This window comes from Cygnus atratus, chromosome 1 (assembly GCF_013377495.2).
Source record: "Cygnus atratus isolate AKBS03 ecotype Queensland, Australia chromosome 1, CAtr_DNAZoo_HiC_assembly, whole genome shotgun sequence".
Lineage (NCBI taxonomy): Eukaryota > Metazoa > Chordata > Aves > Anseriformes > Anatidae > Cygnus > Cygnus atratus.
The window spans coordinates 66,462,336-66,482,565 of NC_066362.1; the positions used below are offsets into that span (position 1 = coordinate 66,462,336).

The 20,230-nt window shown below is 44.2% G+C and overlaps 1 protein-coding gene across 2 annotated transcripts; it reads left to right on the top strand.

Annotated features, from left to right (window-relative positions):
- The first annotated feature begins 1,572 nt into the window (after positions 1–1,572).
- On the top strand, positions 1,573–18,809 carry USP18 (ubiquitin specific peptidase 18). 2 transcript variants are annotated; one of them, XM_035551056.2, is made up of 11 exons: positions 1,573–1,678; positions 4,655–4,844; positions 5,701–5,797; positions 6,911–7,056; positions 8,943–9,022; positions 9,843–9,989; positions 12,120–12,215; positions 14,434–14,604; positions 15,542–15,673; positions 16,132–16,181; positions 16,726–18,809. In XM_035551056.2, exons 2-11 carry the CDS (start codon positions 4,682–4,684, stop codon positions 16,772–16,774), a joined length of 1,131 nt encoding a protein of 376 aa, XP_035406949.1. In that variant the 5' UTR covers positions 1,573–1,678; positions 4,655–4,681; the 3' UTR covers positions 16,775–18,809. The 2 variants fall into 2 exon arrangements, with proteins under 2 accessions (XP_035406949.1, XP_035406948.1); XM_035551055.2 differs by having other exon boundaries at positions 1,576–1,771.
- The last annotated feature ends 1,421 nt before the right edge of the window (positions 18,810–20,230 follow it).

A 20,230-nucleotide genomic window follows, 5' to 3' on the forward strand; every position in this document is an offset into this window, starting at 1 on the left:
AGCTTTTTACTGCCAGTGCTGCCATAGCTGAGGAGCTCTGACTCCTCAGCAGCTGTGCTGGCTCTAACTGTGAAATATTTTTATTACACAGGAAGAAGCCTGCAAGGCAGGAGTACGTTAAGCCATGGTTTTCCTCACCATTTCTTTCTTTCCTTCCTTTCTCTCTTTTCTTCCTTCCCTTCTTTCTCTCTCTTTTTCTGTAACATCCACTGAATTTAGTAAATTAGTAAAACAACAGCTGAAGGCTTTTGCACAGCACGTGCAAATTCAGTTTGTTAGTAGCTCAAAGAAGGGTCTTTCCTGAGGGGTAAAGGGGCATACCAAAGACATCAGTGAGGTTCTAGGAAGCAAAGATAGGGAGACAGAGGCCTTCAGGAGCTCCCCGTAGCCTGTGGAAGGTAGCAACACCTTTTCCCTCATTGGAATGGGGATTGCCAACCCAATCTTACAGGTGGAGATAGAGGCACAGTTGAGGGTTTGGCCCTCTCTGAAGACTGTCCAGCTGTCTCAGCCTGCTGGAGCTCCTGGATAAAGGGTAGGCAGGTATGCCCTGCCAAATCGCAAGGGGACTCTCACTTCTGGGGTCCCAGAGACTCCATCTATTTCACACGCATAGCAGTATCCCCTACTTCACCTGTACCATTTCTCCAGTCAGCAGAGCTCTGCAGGGCAGCATCACTCAGCTCTAAACTCTCCTGCCTCCTCATGTGGAGCAAAGCCGGGCTGATGGCCATCCTCCAACAAGCAAAGCCCCCTTCCAGGGCACGCTGTGCCCCTCTGTTTGTCCTGCTGACAGCCAGAAAGAGGAAGGCCAGGAATCCCGACACACACCAGAGGAGCAGCCACCCAAGCACTTCTGCTGGTTCAGACATCCTTGGCCTTGTTGAAACCAGACATCACGTGGCACAGGGGTTTGCTGGGGTATTTTTGTTTACCACAGTGCTGCCATTCAGCTATCCTACTGTGGACCATAGCCCACATAAGCAGTAAACTCCTGAGGCTTTTAGGTTGGAATGTGGGTCAAGTTTCTAAGACGGTTACTTATTTGGGGTTATTTTAAACGAGCTATTTCTTGCTTCTGTGCCTTGACAAGAGTTTGGCTTTCCTGTTGCTTTTACTGCTACAAGAAGCAAACACCGTGCTAACAAATGCCTAGTTTTGTGAGGTGAGGAACGCTGTAAGTGCAGGCAGCACACACCTCCTGAGGAGCAGCCAAAGACGATGAACAGCTTGCTTTCTACAGAGTTCAGTTTCTCCCCGTGCCGTTAAAACCCACTCTTTCCCAACCGAAGCAGGCTCAGCCTGGCAAGCGAAGGTAGCGGAGGGGCCCTGGGTCGGCAGGGTCTCTGTCCCAGCCCGGTGTCCGCGCAGCTCGGCCCCGCTTCTCCTACGGGGCCGCGGTCGGCGAGCCGCCGCCATCTCACGGCTCTGCCCGCCGCGGGGCCGTCCCTGGCGGCGAGAAGGGAGAGCAACGATCGGCTCCGCGAAGTTTCACTTTCCGTCCCTGGGCCGAGCGAAGCGGGAAATCAAAACTAAGCGGCCCAGTGGGCGCTGCTGCCCTCTGACGCAGCCGGCGAGCAGGGCGGCGAGGCGCCACCGCCTCCCCGCAGTCTCCCTCAGGCAGCGCCGCCGCGACAGCCGCACCGGCAGCGCCTCCCTCGGCCCGGCCGGCCCGCAGGTGAGCGGGGCGATGCGCGCCGTGCCGGCCCCCAGGGTCCGCCCGCGGCTCCGGGGGGTCGCTGAGGGTCGGCCGAGGCTCCAAACGCGCGAGGTAGGAGGTGTGAGAGAGCTCTGTGGCTGCTTGTCGGGGTCGGGGAGCCCGAGCCGCGGGTGGACGGCTAAATGACCGCACGCACGGAGTCGGAGCTCTGGTGACTCTGAACTCTTACCGCGTCAGCTTGGTCATTTGTATTTCTTTTAACTGATGAAAATAACTTTTGAGCTGGTGAATCTGCTAGGGTATTGGGCATGCCGTCAAGGGAGCGCAAGTAATGGGCGTTTGTAGTGGCCAGAATGGTTTCTCTTTTCCGTTTCAACCAATATTCTTTAATGAACAAAAATATATAAAAAAGGGAGCTGGACAAGCACGTAGTTGAACAGAACAGTGAAAAGTCTTATCACAGTGGTGTCGAAGAGAAGCATGGAGGTGAAGGGCTCGGATCCATTCCATCCCCGCAGCCACTCTTTGGGGAGCACCCGGGGGCCACCATCTCCTTGGGGCTGAGGTCCATGCCTTTGGCAGCCTGCCCTGTGAGATAACTGTGAGGGGAAAGGAGTGGTGACGCTAGGAAAGAGTGACTGACAACCAGGGACGGAGAGGCCCTCCTCAGGCTAGCGACCTGGCGCAGAGCGAGGGCGAAATGGAGGACGCTGGGCTGAGCAGAGGGTGGGCAAGAGGGCTCACTGATCACGGGGTGGAGGATGCAAGGTGGATGTCGCTGCCGCCTTTTTGCTGCCCGTAGTTAGCATGGTCTCTTGGCTTGGCCAAGCCACGTGCGCTGAGGCAGTGGTACTGAGCCACCCCCCTCGTCTGCAAAGGAAACTGAGAAGGGTCCCTGCTCTTCCAGTGAGAGGGGAGAAATCGGGTTGCTTGCTCCCCAAGTCCCGTGCCCACGCAACAGATTTTTTATACAGTTATGCCAGAAAAGGAAGGTCATGGCAAATCTTAGCAATACTGTATTTTTTATAGCTGAAATGAGGCGGTTCTGTGCAAGGGTTGGAAAGTTCTGTTCCCATCCCTGCTCCCAACCCAGGGTTCCTGTTAGTGGTGCCAGGGTGCCTGGGGGAGAGTTTCATTGAACCGCAGAGCCAAATCCTTCAAATCCTGCCATCTCTGTAGACCCCTGCACCTTCTTGCCCTACTATCTTTCTACCTATTTCTCAAATCACCCAAAGCTTCTTAGCCCTGAGCTTGCTCGTTCATCCTGCCCTTAATTCTACCAAGAACTGTGTTTTACAAGTTCTGCTCATCCCCAGCACACCCATCGCTGCTGTTCAGCTCCTCTGCTGACCATTTCCCCTCCTTTCTGTCTCCTCCTGCGTCCCCCCTGGCTGTGGGTATTACTTTTGCTGATACTTTTGCTGATACTACACCAGCTACACCTGAATGCCTGGTTAAATTGCTTCCCAGGGAAAAGGCAGCATGAGTTCGGAGTGTTTTGCAGAAGAAGAAATTGAAATCCAGTTTTACTTTTCCCACATAGCCATCCTAATTGTTGCTTTTCAATACAAAGAGCAATGTTTTTGAATCTATCTTTGAATGCCTGATTTTTTTTTCTTTTTTTTTCCCAAATAAATCTCCTCAGCAAATTTTTTTTTATCTAGTGTATCTGGGTGTATGACACTTTGAGTTCAAAAGTAATTTTGATAAAGGATGGTTGGGAAAAATATACTTAAGCTTAAAAATGGTAATTGGGGAAAAAATAATTTCTAGTTTTCTAGTTTCCATCATAAATTTTTCATAAACTTTGAAATATAACATTATTAGGTAGAGTCAACCTGAAAAATAACAAGCTTTTGAAACAAAAATTTCTTTTCATGAAAAGCAAAACCAGGATTTTTTGGTAATTTCCCTTTCTTGGTAGCTTTTCTTCATTTTTTTTGCACCTGGAGTGGCCTCAGGTTCATTTTACATGCTGTTCAGTATTTGTGTAATAATGATTCCTGAGCATATGGGACTTTTCCTTCTTTTTCCTTCTTTTTCCTTCTTTTTCCTTCTTTTTCCTTCTTTTTCCTTCTTTTTCCTTCTTTTTCCTTCTTTTTCCTTCTTTTTCCTTCTTTTTCCTTCTTTTTCCTTCTGTGAATGTTTCCCTAAGCATATAAGCATACCATTTTTTTCTGATTCAGTTTCCATGTTGGACGTGGGCTCTTATAAATGTTTCATTTTTGTTTAATTGCATTGGAGCATTTATAATATTGTTTTGCTTGAGTATTATTACTTTGCTTTAGTTTAGTGATTTTTTTTGTTTTATTTAAAGAGCCAGTAGCCGAGTCATAAGAGACTGTCAGAATAATGGTCCATTCAATACTCCCCTTAAAATCAAGGCATTGTAATGGTTCTCTTAAACAGTTCCTTTGCCTGACTGTAAAACAAAGATGATACTTAGGTGCTTAAATGCTTTTAAAAATTAGAGTCCAAGGTGCCCCTCTAGAGCTGTGACTGGGGCACTTAAAAACAATGCAGAGAAGAGCCCAACCAGAAAAAAAACACACATTCTTATCAGATCAAAAGGTAGAGAAGGTGAAATTTGCCCCTTTGAATACTTAGGGTACTTTAGGCATTGCTTTTACTGAACAGAGAAATTTTGCATCATCTGGTATTTGAACAATTTTAATTATTTTATTCACCAAATATTCTTGAACAGGTATATCTGGAGTTCCCAGGTTAGGTGGGGCTGTTTCTGTGGAATTGAAAGGCCATTTATTTAGTCATACAAGGAATACAGGATGTGCAGTTGCCATCCAGTTCCATGTCTCTTACCTTGCTGATATACTGCACAGCTACTATATCCATACTAATTCAAACATACCAAATGTCACTGCAGTAATCATACTAATTTTATTGACATTTCAGCTTTTTCATCATGAAAATATCAAATACAAAGACAAATCTTGTGTTTCTGGGTGTTCCCCATTTTTCTGTGTCCTTCTGCAGTCCTTCTGTCGTAGTACCGTATTGTTGATGGGCCAAAGAAGTGGACGTCAAGAAAGGAGCAAAAAGCCAGAGTTGTCACTAAGTGAGAACATGAAGGCAGAAGAAGAAGATGATAGAGAGGAAAACAAAGAGCTGAAGACTAAAGACCAGAGGCTACCATTAGTCTTTGGTGTGGCAGACTTAAAAAATGGTAATAAAGCTTTGCCTATTTTTCACTCATATTTTCTGTCTGTAGTGCCTTCTGTTCCATTCTTTGTCCTTAGGCTTCATCTTCTCCTATTCTTTACCTCTTTGCTGAGGAATATGCAGATGATTCTCATTTTGTACTGCCAAGTAACCATTTTGTTTTTTGAGAAGGACTTATATGAGGATCTCAGCTCTTTCTACCCTTTGAAGTCCTCATTTTGGTTACTGCAGCTGAAAACACCTAGATGCTGTCCCCTTTCCAAACACAGCCAGCATTGCTTCAAGATTTGCTAAACCATGGACAAGGTCCTGGTTATTCTGCTGCATCACTAGATTGGCCTCCCAAAGGCTGTCATCAGTATTTCAGGTGTACATGCTGTTCTGTCTCAGATATATCCCTCATTACCACTAGCTGTATGCAATTCAGTTGTTCTGAGTTTCTGTTCCATACCCTCTCTCTCTTTGGTGATGACTTCAGAATTTCTGATTGTAATTTACTAATATTGCTTTGGGGCACAGAATATCCTTTTCTTTTGTATGCAGTGTGAACAGCTCTAGCTGACTTTTTCCACTTCTCTCAGGCTAGTTCCTTTCTTCAAAACTGAGACAAAAAAAAAAAGGAAGACATCTGAGTATCAGGATCCTTGCTTACTTGGATTTTTCCTGTCAGTTGCCAAACAAAAGTAAATGTTATCTACTTGAACGTAGGCTGAACCCTCTCTAAGGTCTGAGCAAGATGTTGGACCTGTGCACTGGATGGGTGAATATGTACAAAAAGGAGTTTACCATCCCTTAAATGATTTTCACTTTCTTTTCTTGTACCTATCTTTGAACTCACTTCCTCTTTTCTGTGCCTACAGGAGCTGTTGGACTTTACAACATTGGGCAGACCTGCTGTCTGAACTCTCTACTCCAAGTGTTCCTCATGAACATACACTTCACTAGGATACTACGAAGGTACCACCTGTTTGAACTACCTGAGATAGCTCTCCTGTTGCACTGTTGTCTCTGTGCCTTGTTTGTGTGGGAGGTACATTTGAAGGATTGGCCCATCAGGAGTGTTAGGTGCTTTCAACTCACTCAGCAAGGTCTCTGCCTGTTGTGCCTCTCTTGTACAGACTAAGGCCTACAAAGGTAGAGGCTGCAGTCTGACTCGTTAGTCGTCTTTCATTCCTGTGATGTTTGCACATCAGAATGCTGCAGTCCTGAATGGAGCCTTTATGACTTGTACCTCACTCTTCGAACACTCACCAGTGTGCAGAGCGGGAAGAAGAAAATTTACAGGCATGCATAGAAGATAAATGTCATGAATGGGCAAAGCTAAATAATGTAGGCTGTAGGTTACCATTGTTATTTGAAGAAAGGCTCAGAAAAAAACTGTTGACTGCAATAAATTTAGAGAGGATAAAGAGATTCCCAGTTGGCATATGGTTGAAATACAAGCATTATGATATACCTGTCCATGAAATTTTAGGGGTATGTTGAAAATGAAGGAAAGAATAGGTGGGAGGCAAGAGCAGCTCTGAAAACAGCTGTAACTAACGTTGCTTCTAGAGCATGGAAGGCACTTCGGGTCCTGCTCAGTTTGCCTCTTATTCGGAAATGGATATGGTGGTTTTACCCTGGTATGCAGCTGAACTCCACCACAGCTGCTCTCTCACTCCCCCTCCTCAAAGGAAAAGGGGGAGAAAATGCAATGGAAAGGGCTCAAGGGTTGAGATAAGGACAGGGAAATCACTCAATATTGTCACAGGCAAAACAGACTCAGCATAGGGAGATTAATATAATTTATTTTCTATCTCTAGCAGACTGGAATAGTGGCAAACTAAAAGCAAACTAAAAACACCTTTCCCACATCTACCCTCTTCTACGTCCTCCCCCCAGGCTGTGCAGAGGAACAGGGAATGGGGGCTTTCCCTTTTTCCTTCTTTTGCTAAAAATGTGCCCATTCTGATTCTTCTGGAGTTGCTTGTTATCTGTGCCATACACCTCTGCTCCTTCAGGTGTGGTGTCTAATACTTCTCCATTGTGCTGCTTGATTACCATTCATGTTACTTCTTCTCTTTATAGGATCACAGTGCCCCCATATGCTTCACTGAAGAGGAAGAATGTCCCATACCAAATGCTTTTGCTGTTGGAGAAGATGCAGTCTGGCAAGCAGAAAGCTGTTTCTCCCACAGATCTTGCTATCTGTCTTTCAAGACACAGAGTGAATAGTAAGCAACCTCCCTCTCATGTCTACCTCTTTCTGCAGACTGGGGATATTAGTTTTCAAGCACTAGCAAGCAGTGCAGACTTTGTCATCTCATTCAGGGATTCAGAAACATGAGGAATAGGTAGCTGATGATATAGTGCTCTTTATAGCTGCCTCCCAGTTGTGAGTGAGGTGCTGTGTCTTACTTCTGAAGAAGGGGAAAAAAAGCCCTGCCAGATATCTTTGCTGATGTCCAAAGGATGAGAAGACTCAGCTATTTATGCTGGCGAGAATGAAAGGGCTGTGCAGAGCATAGGCTGGACAGCTTACAGCTTGATTTGTCTTACAGTACTGATATGGTAACAGTGAAACAGATAGTATTTCTTATTAGAATGGAGGGTTCATGTGGAAAAGATACTGAGCTCACCCAGTTTCCCAAGGATCCCTTTCTTGTTTGTTGTTATAAATGCTAAGAGAAGAATTCGCTGGCTTACCTTCCCACCTGGACATGGGCCTGAGGGAGAGAGAGTGTTGAATGCACAGGTGACCAGTGAGGATGTGATACCGAGGGTCTGTTTATGTGTACAAATAAAGATGGTAGTTTGCATACAAATGCCCTGATCTTTATCTTATAAAAGACAAAACAGGGCAACACTGAAAGGGACAAGACAGTAGCCAGCCCAGATCTATGTGAAGTGGGAACATGAGCTAATATATTTCTGTTTATATAATTCCATCTGAGACTGAATGGCTGTGCATTCTGCCTTCTCTCTTTCAGTTAAAGAGAGATGCCCAAACAGAGCTTGTAAAGCTTGACACTTCGTCGTTAAAATTCAGGTGTGATTCATAAAGTTATATATCCTGGCAAGTGGTACTTTGCATGGATCACAGATGTGCTAGTAGACATGAGAAAAGGTATATTTTCTGAGATTTCTTTGTTCAGGGATGCCTGTAATCTTAACAGAAACCAGCTGAAGTCAATACCTTTGGCAAGTCTTGCAGACTTTCAGGGAAGTTGAAAGCACTTCCATCTCAGGGTGTTGAATTATTCCACAAAATTTGTTTCACCTGTTATCAAGCGTTCAGGTAGTCCAGAAATATAAAGGTTTTGCTAAACCATGTGTAGTTTTTGCCCAGTTCCCAGATCTTGTGTTCCTCATGAGCTGAGAACACTAGTTCTTTGTATTCATGGACATGGATTTGTTTCCCTAAGTCGAATTTTGAAGTAATTCTCTTTTGAGACATTTTATAGCAACCCATTCATTGAGCTGTATCCCACCATCTTTGGTTCTCAATATGCCAGTTTAGCTAGAGTGGAAAGCCAAAGCATAACATTACTGTATCATCCTTGGCTTCTTGCGTGGGAATTGTATGCTTTATCCCTGGGTAGGAATTAAGTAATTTGTACAATTCTGTGTTTGAGATGTATGGATAGGTCTCCATATCATTCGTCTCATCACTCAGGAGTGTAATAGCCTTAGCAAGGGACTGGGGGAGATCACGGAGTAGCGAAGATGAGAAAGAGAACAGAAGCTCCTCTGTATTGCTTGTAAGATGGACTCAAATAAATGCAACCCCTCAACTCAATGAGGCATCAAAGCCCTGTCCTGCAGTAGGTACTGGTTATATGCTAGGCTCCGTGTCTAAGTGACAGGGACATTCCTTTTGCTCTGGGTTGTACAATGGGGCACTCAAGCCCTCCCGTATTTTCCCCCTGCCTGCTCAGGTCACATGAAGCCACCACAGCTTGTCTCCAGTCTAAGCTCTGTCCCTGGTGGAGGGTGGCAATGGAACAGGACACTGGATTAATGGGGTTAAGGAGAATGAGTCTACCTTTGCCATCTGTGGGAAGCATGTGCTTGCTGCTGTCAATAATATTGATCAAGGTTGTGTTTTCTGTTTGTCCAGTGTTTGTGCAACATGATGCTGCCCAACTCTTTCTGACTCTCTGGAACTTGGTAAAGAGGCAGATGAAAGACCAAGACCTGGTAAGGACAGTCACTGAAATGAACACCAGGCTCTTTAGCCTTTGTCATGTGCGGTTTCTTCTGCTTCTCTAAGAAGAATCCCATCCATTGTCAATTATCCTATGAAATTTTTGGAATTATCTCCCATCTGGATCTTCCCTCTCATCTTTCAAATGGACAATCTTGATTTCATAAGCTTCATCAGTTTGAACCACGGTTAACTTTTGTTCATCCTATCTTTAGAGCGTGTCAGGGTCTTCTTTCTAATGGGAGAGTTTATTAATAAACAAAACGATTGATCTTCGTGCAACACCAAATTTATTCAACACGCATTTCGTTACTTCCCAAATTTCTGTAAGCATTAGTTGGCATGTCTTGACACAGTTCCTTCATTCTTTGAAGTCACCTATGTGCATTTCATTAGTATTAGTCACTGTTGGTACGTTATGTATATGACAGTTCCTCCCAGGGGAGCTGTGTAAAATAAGAGAAAAGTGACTCTTCCTCAAGCCAGTGTCGCAGTTCCCTTCATACAGAAGATGGGCTCCTGTTGCAATTCCAAACAAAACAATAAAACTGCATCAAAGCAGACACTGAGCTGTCCGTCCTTGTTATAGGATGCATCTCTTCCCTCTGCTAGGGGATGAGGGGAAGGAGTTGTTCTCCTTTAAATGGTGGGAAGTGCCCTGTCCGCATAAGTCAATGTCAGATCTGGGTTCAAGCCTTAAAGCAGTGACACTGAGTGAAGTGACATGCCCACACAGCCCTTCCCACCCACAGGGGGAAATACCTCTGTTGTGTTCTTCACCAACCATGTTTTGGCTATGTTTACTCTCTCCAGGTTACACAGTTGAGTGATTTGTACACTATCTGTGTACAGGAGCACCTGGCCTGTCAGATATGCTTTTCTGAAATGAAGAGGAATAGCAACATGTTAACCCTTCCACTTCCAGTGTTGGATTCCAATTCCCACATGCTGAAGACGCTGGTAAGATCAATGGCAGTGCTGTTTCTTAGGAAGGAGATTCTCCTCTATTCACTGTGGGAGTCTTCTCCCTGCAGGACTGGCGTTTCCTGGGGCTCATCTAGAATCTCTGCAGATTGTCTGGGGTTTTGAGGTGACCTTTTCCCATTTACATTTCTTGTTTGCTTTGAGGGGTTCTCAATTTCTCCAAAAATCTGTTCGATTTTGGGGTTGGAAGATCCAAGTCCTTGAAAGTTCTTTTTGAGAAGACTGTTGACTAAATATAAGTCTCAGACTTACACAGTGATGTACACCTGTGACAGCTTAGCTACCGCAGTGAAGTGCCCTAGACAACTTGTAATCCTTGGCCAGACACACTGCATTTGCCCAGTGTAGTGCCCTTTTACTGTTAAATTGGTACTGCTGTTTGATATCCAGATAGAGCAGTGTTGGTGGCAGTGTGGGTGCTGCAACAAATAGGGAGTGGATGTTTTCAGCTTCAGTGGACAACTGAACCTTATTCTGACTACTTTGTACTGTTTCAAGATAAAGGAACCTCCTTCAGAACCTCTGAGGCTTTTAAATAGGTGTAAAATACACTCATGCATCAGTGCCTTTTTTGTGCAATGCAGTATACTAATTTTTTAACTGCTGTTGAAACACCACATAATGTAACACCCAGAGCTAGGGAAGAGGGGGTACACAGGGAGCTGATTGTTTATAGTGTGTTTGCCACAATATACCACTATCAAATTTAAAGAAAATGAACATGGTGGGGATGATCCAGTACCAGGCTGCACGGTGGGGTTATGGTCTTGCATTGGGCTAGAATATAGGGTAAGGACTTAATCTGGGATCTAGCCTCACTTTTACCCAATGCAAGGGTAAGAACAGGTGACCTCTCAGGGCTAGAGTATGAAAAGGGAGAGAGGGTGTAATGTGTGTCCTGGGTGAAAGGCGCACAACTATTTCTCAAACATGCTCATTCTAAAGTTGGAGCTAGAACAGTGTATTTCTGTTGGTGTTACTTTGTTGATGTTTTGGGGATATTTTTGTTGATACAAAGAAGATATTCTTTCCCATGGTGACATAATGGGACAAGTGTCTATTTTATGACTGTCCTGGCCTGTATGGGACATCCGGTCACACTGCAATAGAAGTGATTTGGCACAGAGTGTATGTGTAGGCATGTGTACATATGTGAATACCTAGTCAGTATAGTCTGACTGTGACTGTATAGTCACTTATAATACGAGGATCACTGTATAAAGGGAAGCTTTGCAGTCATTTGTTTGCTGACTTCAGATGGTGGAAGATAAAGAACTGTGGCTTAATGAAGATCATTTTCAAAAGTCACTAGTGACTTTGAATCTCTTGGTTTTGGGTGTCCCAACTTAAAGGCTCTTTGGTTTTGGAGGTTAAGTGCTAAATGAGAGTTTCCAGTCCTAATGTATCTTAAGCAGGGCCTTTTGGAAATTAAGGCATCTAATGTCACAAGTCACTTATAAACAGATGGGTCAGAATGTCCACCAGTCTAATTTTCTGCATTTGGTTAAACTTCCCTGCTCTGCCTTAGCCAGTCTTCATACCCAGTAAGTCTTCTTCCTGAAAACTTCCTTCCTGAATTCCATCTTTGTATTTAGAAGAATAAAGGTGATTTTGCTTCTGTCACTCTCCTGTGTGCAGGAAAACAAAATAAACTGTGCTGTTAGAGCTCAAGTTAAACAAAAAAGGAAAACTGAAGTACCTGTATGGGCTGACATGACCAAATCCTCCTCCTATTTTGTTTGGTTAAAAAATTGAATGTGTTAATGCTACTGTGACTAGCATGTTTTACAGTGCCACTTGCTGCTTAGTGTACGGATCACTGAACATGTCATATTTTCTAACTGTCTGTGTAGTTGTTCAAGAGGGAGTCTAACTTATAGTATACAAATCAGAAGAAAGCAAGGCAGGCAAAATCTCCTTTTTAACATCAAAAACGAGCAGAAAAATCCAACTAGCAGTACTTGATTTCACTCTAATTCATGATAAAGGAGAGAAAAGTATTTTGCATTCTTTTGTCCTTTGAATAAAATAGGCCTTCTGTAGCTTTGCTGTTTGCATGTACCCTGTGAAACAAAGTAGAAATAGAAATCTCCTCTGTCTTCTCAGGAGGACTGTCTGCAATGCTTTCTCCATCCAGAAGAGCTGACTGGTCACAACATGTGTTTCTGTGAATACTGTGAAAAGAAAACACCTTTTCTGCAGGTAATCAGAGAAGTATTTCCCCGTATGTTTCTTGTACCCAGAACTCCCTGTAGGACTGGGAAGGGTGGAGAAAGGACTGAACCATATAAATTTAAGGGGAGATAAGCAACCTAAAGATTTGCCTGCATGGCAGCATTAGCTAGGTATAAGCCATGTGCATCTTTCTGACTAAGAAGATCTGTGCTGTGAATGTAGCTCTAGTGACAAAAGAATGCTTTCCTGGGTTTTAATAGAAGTCACCTAGGGTTAGACAAGAATATGCTACTGGTGCTGTGCATACCCTTAAGAGTAGGATACCATAGGGTGATTTGTTTTCTCCCCTGCTCTCCATTGGGATTTGCACTTACAGTATTGGTCTCTGCCAGCAGATGAATTAGCTGTTTCATGAAGAGACAAGCACGTTGAAGAGAGAGATGTGCAGGGGAGAGTACCTCAGCTCAAGACTTGGAGGGGACTTTACACAATATTTTCAGGAGTGGGTTGCCCTCTTAGGCCACGGTGCATACATATGTCTTGGTGGTTGCAGCAGTAATATCAGCAAAGGCAGTGCTGGGAGGAGTGATCTGTCAGCTTGGCATCCTCCACAGAACTTTGCTGACCACGTCACAAGGAAGTTGGCTTGCCTCTCCTCACCAGGCACTGTGGTTGCCTATCGACCCACCTGCCCAAGACCTTATCTATTTATTGGTGGTGTTGTGGTGCTCAGGTTTAAGGAAACGATGAACACATCAGCTATCTTGCCACTGAAGAATACAGCCAACCCAGCAGATAGCAAAACAACTCAAAGTAATCTTCACAGACAAGACGTTCAAGAGAGAAATTCCTTCTGAACATGACCAGTTTTCATGGTGTATCACAGAATCGTCTAGGTTGGAAGAGACCTCCAAGATCACCTAGTCCAACCTCTGACCTAACACTAACAAGACCTCCACTAAACCATATCACTAAGGGCTACATCTAAACGTCTCTTAAAGACCTCCAGGGATGGTGACTCAACCACTTCCCTGGGCAGCCCATTCCAATGCCTAACAACCCTTTCAGTAAAGAAGTTCTTCCTAATATCCAACCTAAACCTCCCCTGGCGCAACTTTCGCCCATTCCCCCTCGTCCTGTCACCAGGCATGTGGGAGAACAGACCAACCCCCACCTCACTACAGCCTCCTTTAAGGTAACTGTAGAGAGCGATAAGGTCGCCCCTGAGCCTCCTCTTCTCCAGGCTGAACAAGCCCAGCTCCCTCAGCCGCTCCTCGTAAGACTTGTTCTCCAGACCCCTCACCAGCTTCATTGCCCTTCTCTGGACTCGCTCGAGCACCTCCACGTCCTTCTTGTAGCGAGGGGTCCAAAACTGAGCACAGTACTCGAGGTGCGGCCTCACCAGAGCCGAGTACAGGGGGACAATCACTTCCCTAGCCCTGCTGGCCACACTGCTTCTTATACAAGCCAGGATGCTGTTGGCCTTCTTGGCCACCTGAGCACACTGCTGGCTCTTATTCAGCCGACTATCAACCAATACTCCCAGGTCCTTCTCGGCCAGGCAGCTTTCCAACCACTCATCTACTGGTTCGGCGGTCTATAACAGACCCCCACCAGGATGCTTGCCTTGTTGGCCTTCCCTCTGATCCTAACCCATAGGGACTCAACCTTATCATTCCCAGCCTCAAGTTCCACAACATCAAAACATTCTTTAATATAGAGCGCCACACCACTACCCCTTCTGTGCTGCCTGTCCCTTCTGAAGAGCCTGTAGCCAGACATTGCAGCACTCCAGTGTAGGAACAGCCTGCTGGCTGTGGCAGCTATTTAGCATGCTGCACCATCTGTATTATATGCTGTGGCTGCTTTGGTTGCCTAAACAGTCTTTAGCACCATCATCTTCCAGTCCATGGGTCAGTGATCCGAGGGAACAGGTATGGGAGTGCTACCAACCTGAAGCTGGGAAAGCAGATGAGAAATGAAGCAGCCCATGAGACACCTAAGGCTCAGTGTTGATCATGCTGAAGTTGAGAAACTTGGTCATCACAGCTTTATTACATGTATGTCTCCTCTGAATAGATGGGCTACTAAGGTTTGGCACCTGCTGTCCAGTGCAGTTGGTTTTCATTCACTGTAGCACCAGCTGCTCCCTGTGCTACATTCGCTTGGTGGTAATGGCTGTTTCCATCCAAGCTCCCCTGGGTTTGCTCCTTGGTTTTAAATCGCATTATTTATTGCTTTACAGAGCATGAAGCTAGTACATCTGCCACAGACCCTGACCATACACCTAAAGCGCTTCTGCTTTGAAAGATCAACCAACGTCCACAAACTTAGTCACTGTCTGCCATTCCCACAAGAACTTGATTTCAATGCAGTCTTGACAGAACAGCAGAGCCAAGCACATGACAGTGAAAAGGTGAGATACTCCCAATGCCTTCTCTGAAAGAGGTAGATTTTCTTCTCCCCTTTGCTCAAGTTTGATAAAGTTTGAGATCAGACCAGTGCTCACCTCAATTCAAAGCATCTGTCTTAGAAATGTACATCTCAGTCTTTACCCGTGTCTGGAGTTGTTTCACATCCCATGGTTCTGGCTATTTCAGGCATTATTCAAGTTTCTGTGCTTAGATTAAATCACCAAAGGTACCATAACTGGAGCTTTCTGCCATTAGGACAGAAAACAGGCTTTACGGAAATAAAACCTTTTCTTTTTCCGAGAATGGTTAGCATAACTTTTTTTCTTCCATGTCTAAATATACTACCAAAATACTTAAACACAGTCGATTTGGATGGGCCAAATCCAGATGTTGCCTGAGAGGCAACTTGGGGTTCAGCTTCTGTGGCAAGACAGCCTCAGTGAGCCCCAGACATACCATCTGCAGAGGCTGGCAGCCCAAGACAGGGGAATTTCACTCCTGGTGGTTTCCTGTATGTTATTGTTTGTCGCAGAGTTGAAGTTAGCAGGGAGACAACAGCTTTGCCAAGCAGCTGAGTGATCTGCCACAGTGTGGGTCTCTTCGCCTTACTAGGAAGTAACAAGGGAAAGTGTGGCAACAGCAAAACCTTGCTGGTGCAGCGCTGCCTGCAGTGTAGCACCTTTGTCACTCCTTTACTGCCTCTTTGCTGTCCTACTGCCTTTTCTACATTGCTGTGACCTCCAGGGAGGCTGCCAGTCCACAGCAGGCGTGCAGAACGCTGAGGGTAACAGTATAAAAGACAGGGTACTCTAGGCAGATCTAATCTTTCTCATTTTTGCTTATGAGACGCACGTTCTTGCTGTCCTGGCTGCTGCTTTTCTTCAGCAGCGATAAATGAAAACTGCTTCACTGAAAGTTACTCTTTGTGGCTCTTTACAGGCTACCTGGCAGTATGAGCTTTTCGCTGTTGTCGCTCATTCAGGCTCAACTAATTCTGGACATTACTGTGCCTATATTCGAAGCCTCACAGAATGCAAATGGTATTGTTTCAATGATTCTACTGTTTGTCAGGTGAGGACACAAATCCACATTTCCTTTGTAGCTTTCCAGACACTCCTCCAGATCTTATTTAGTCTGACTGACCGCTGATAAAAGAGAACCAGGAGAGAAAACTGAAGCTGCAAAGCTTTGTGCACCTTGTTCTTCTGCTACAGCATACTCTGAGCTAAGGGCAAAATGGCTCTAGCTTCTGTACAAAAAAGACCTCAGGCTCTGGCCTGCATTTTGCAGAAACAGCCATTGACCGTATGCCCTGCATTATGTACTCTAGATCTGTTTAATGTATGTTCAACAGAGGCAAAGGAACTGATTTTCCTCATAAGTAGGAGTAGCAAAACCGCTTTATTACAATGTTTTTAGTTCCTGAAAGTATGACTTGTGTCACCCTCATGAGGACTGCTGTACTTGTGTCACTGTATGCCCATCCATTAAGAGTTTTTACCACCTTCATCTTGTGTGTTTTTCCTCAGGTATCATGGGATGATGTTAAATGTACGTATGGACATTCGGACCTCAACTGGTAAGTGAGAGCCTCTGTGTTTTTACCCTATGTTTCTCTGGGGTCTGGAAAATGATGTAGCAAAGGGAGGGAAAACAAATTATTTCAACTGTATATTGCCTAGCATGAGCTGAGAATACAGAAGTGTAGAAGGGGCATTGCTGCAATCTGGTTACTTGATACACCTGTATACGGCTGTACCTTGAGCCTGCAGGATTAATGGGTAGTCACAAACGGGGCTGCAGGAGCGGTATTGTTACTTATGATTGTCACCAGTGTCGCCCTCGATCCTGACTAAAGTTAGGTACATCAGTCAGGATTTCTCAATGCTTTGTGTTTTGATGCATCATAAGACAATGAGCATGGAGAGAGAGAATTCCTCCTATAAGCTATAGCACTGCCAGGGGGTTAGCATTATAAGCTGCCATAGGAACACTGGGGAGAACCACTTCTGCTGACCTAAATCTCAAAAAGGATGACTAGGAGAAAACCTGGGAGGTTGCTTGCAACTAAGATTACCAAGATCTTCAAACATCCTTGCTATGCTTTTTCTTTTCTTCCACAGGGGACAAACAGCCTATCTCTTGATTTACATGAAAAAGCATCCCCAATAGGCTTATCCAGGTGTATCAGAGTGTTTTGGAAAGCTGTTCCTTGTCCATGAAGCTCAGCATCTGTGTACCAGTATGGATGGGTAAAAATGCTCCACAGGAAAGACCTGCACTCAGTCTATGACCTCTGCCTTCACCTTTTTTTTAATAAGGGAAATGGAGGACAAACTCAGCTGGAGAAAGGATCTAAGAGCTCTTGCATCTAGAATTTTTTTCTTTCATGTCATGTGATTATTTATTTACTGTATCCTTGATATTTGTGTAATTCTATATATTAATTTCCTCTTAAAAGTAAAGATAGTCCTTGTCTCTGCTGATTTAGCAGTTTATTGAATGCTGATGCCTAGATTCCAATACAGAGGAATCTTTTGTCCTGAAAGTCTTCATGATGTTCCAAGAAGGCATATGTTATGGCTAGAGAGCCATGATAGCCATAAGGTCATGTGATCTTGAGGCTTACTCTGCCCTTTTAAGGCCTTGTTAGATGCTGGCATGATGGGGAGGGGACCCCAAAGTCTCGAGGAAACAAATGGAACAGGGACCAGGGTCCTTATCACACATGCGTCAGTGATGTTTGCTCCTAAAAACCTTCAAGGAAATGTATCACTGCAGGGATTGAGATGTTACTGAAAGTTGGTGTCAGCATAAAGTGTGTTTAAATCAGGAGCTACTGTAGTAGTTCTGATTTGGGAGATGAGTTTGTATGTGTTTGTTTAGATGATTATTGTTTTAGCATGCCTATCAGGCATTTTTATTCCTTCTTTTTCCTCTATAGAGGAAAATACTCATAGTGATATCCAGAAATTTTGAAGGTAGTTAGTGATTTTGTGCAATACACTTGATAAAATGTGGTAAGAGGCGAAATGAGAAGCCTAATATGCTTGAACTTTGGGAATTTTTGTGTTTCTTCAGCTCTTTGCCAGCAAGAATTGTCTTGCTCTCTCCCTTCCTTCTCTGCCCATGCAGTGGAAATGTCCCCCAAGCAGAAAATATTCTGTAGAGAGCAAGTCTGTAAAAAAGTGAGTCATTTTAAAATCTTCTGTTGAATCCTGTCATTTTGTGTTATTGGTCCAGCCTGTGCTCCCATGGCAAGACTACACAGCTGGAAGAAAAATGCAGAAAGGAAGAGTTAGAAAGGAAAGTCAGTATCACGCAGCAATCAGAAGAGTGGTGTTCTGAAATCTCATCATAAGATTCATCTGTGAGGAAAGTTAAAAAGTTTGGTTACAATGCTTTTAAAGCGCTTGTCATGGTAAGTCTTGACCTACCACAGTGTGAAAGGGTCAGTGATTCCCGTAGTTTGATACCTAAAAGTACCTTCTAGCCTAGCAGTATTCTTTGACTGTATCTTTACAAGGGTGCTATTTTTGTGGGACTGGGTACATTTAAAAATTACTAATTTATTCAGCAGCTATATACAATCTTTTTTTTTGATTATGATGAAAGTCCCAAATCATGTCCGTTTTCTGTTGGTATATGGAAGGTAAATCAACAGTTTTGATCATAGCTGTAGAATTAAATTATTATGAGCTAGCTGGTATTTATTTCACCGTATTGGCAAGGTCCATTATTCTGTTTAACTCTCTTGTACTTACACTATTCATTCTGCTTTAAGAAATCCTAATCTATTCTTCGTCACCAGCATGAGAGTTTCCAGCCTGTTCTCTTTCAGGAATGATATATACTCCTTCTAAAATACCTTGTGACTGGTGAATAAGAAAATCAAGTTCTGGTCTGCTTTATCCATCACTTTGTATATGTGAAGTAGCTGAAAGACTGTTTAATTCCAGAAACTGAGAATATGTCAAAAGACTGAAAGAACATTTCTGATTTGATATAACCTGAAATTTAAAAACAAGCTATGTTTATGAAAAAAATGCCTCAAATGTATCATACATGACTTTAAAGGTATGGCACCTGGTAGGGAAGGAATTGCTTAGATATATTAAGAATCTTTTTAGTTAGCTTCTCAATAAAAACAAATCTATGCTTTTTGTTCTTTGAATAAAACATGATGGGATAAAATCCCTAGAAAATACGCTTTCTGGATTGTTCTTGGTCTGTTTTTCCCTCAAATCATAAATTGCCCAGTAAGGGCCACTCAGTTCCCACTGCTTATTAGCTTGCCTTATCCCCAGCAACAGCACAACCCCACTACCAGACATTTCTGTGAGTGTGGTGTTCTCTTACGTGCTGGAAGCCAGGAGCTGTCAAGTCCCAAATGTGGTGTAGACAGAAATAGGCACAAAGCTTACACCTTTAATACTGGAAGCCACAGTGAGGTATTTCTAACAATTAGGGCTCCTTGGGGACATTTTCGTATCAACTGCTGGAACACCTGGGGGAGAACAGAGATGTTGTAAGAGACAACACATGCTATGTGATTTGTCTGCACTGGCTGGCTTTCTAAACATGTAGAGAGGCTGTGGCTGGTAAAGACAGAGAGATTTAGCAGTTTACCATAACTCTGCAGTAACCCTAAGCTCTCCACCCTGTGCTCTTTGTGGTACCGGTCCCAGAGCAGAAGTGGTAAAATGAGCGCTGTACCCACGTCAGGACTGTCCAAGTTCATGGCCTGGATTAACAAACACCGAGACTGATTCTCTTCACCATGGCAGGCTCTAACCGAGGGTCCCCAAAGACTGCAAGTCCTTGAGGTCTAGACAGTTGAAATGCTTCCATCATCATAATAAATCTATTTGGACTTGAATCAGAGCCATCTGAGGTTAGAGGTTTTCTGGCCCATAACCATTCTTCTGCAGTCTTTTCAAGGAAGCGTCAGGGAGCAGGAACTATGGGTGGGGGCCTCAGTTCAAAGGCAGCCCTCAAAACAGAGTGAAGGTTCCAGGTAGAGCTTTGCACGGCTCTTTCACAGGATTTGTCTCTTCTCACTGTTGTCTGATCCAAAATTACAGCTGCCCTATATCACTTCTGGCCTTGAACATTGTGTTCATGAGGCTGGGAGGGGAAGAAGCAACCTCTGGGGTCAACCCATAGGCAGGAGAACTTGTGGACCTGACAGGTAGGCTTCATTGCTCAGCACAAAGCAAACACAGGTTTGATCAGCATCAACACATCCTGTAGTTCTTACCAGGTGTGGAGCCACACACTGCATGCAGTGGATTGATCAGGAAGAAGAGGAGATGTTGAGAGCCCTGGCACAGGCTCTGCACTGGCCACAACACTTCTGTTCCCACTTGCTCCCCGACATGCACACGCTGCTACTGCCAGCATAGCAGGGCCTCGGGACTGCTTTTCTGAAACACAGCCCAAGGATGAGTGGGATCAAATCTGAGCTATTTGAGCTTGATATGAAACTTCTGTCTCCTTCCTTTTGATTTCCATGATGAAAAGTCACATTAAAATTAACAGTAAACACAATCTTAGGTACTGTGCATTTCTAAGGATGAAGAGGATTAACTTCTCTAGTTCTAAATATCATGTTCCTCTTTGACCTCT

What these genes read in the sequence shown, in the direction of transcription:
- USP18 (XM_035551055.2), top strand. Translation starts at nt 1,691, where the DNA reads ATGCGCGCCGTGCCGGCCCCCAGGGTCCGCCCGCGGCTCCGGGGGGTC. An exon ending in AGATGAAAGACCAAGACCTG is followed by an intron (nt 9,023 to 9,842) that starts GTAAGGACAGTC and finishes TACTCTCTCCAG; the next exon opens with GTTACACAGTTGAGTGATTT. An exon ending in AAGCACATGACAGTGAAAAG is followed by an intron (nt 14,605 to 15,541) that starts GTGAGATACTCC and finishes GGCTCTTTACAG; the next exon opens with GCTACCTGGCAGTATGAGCT.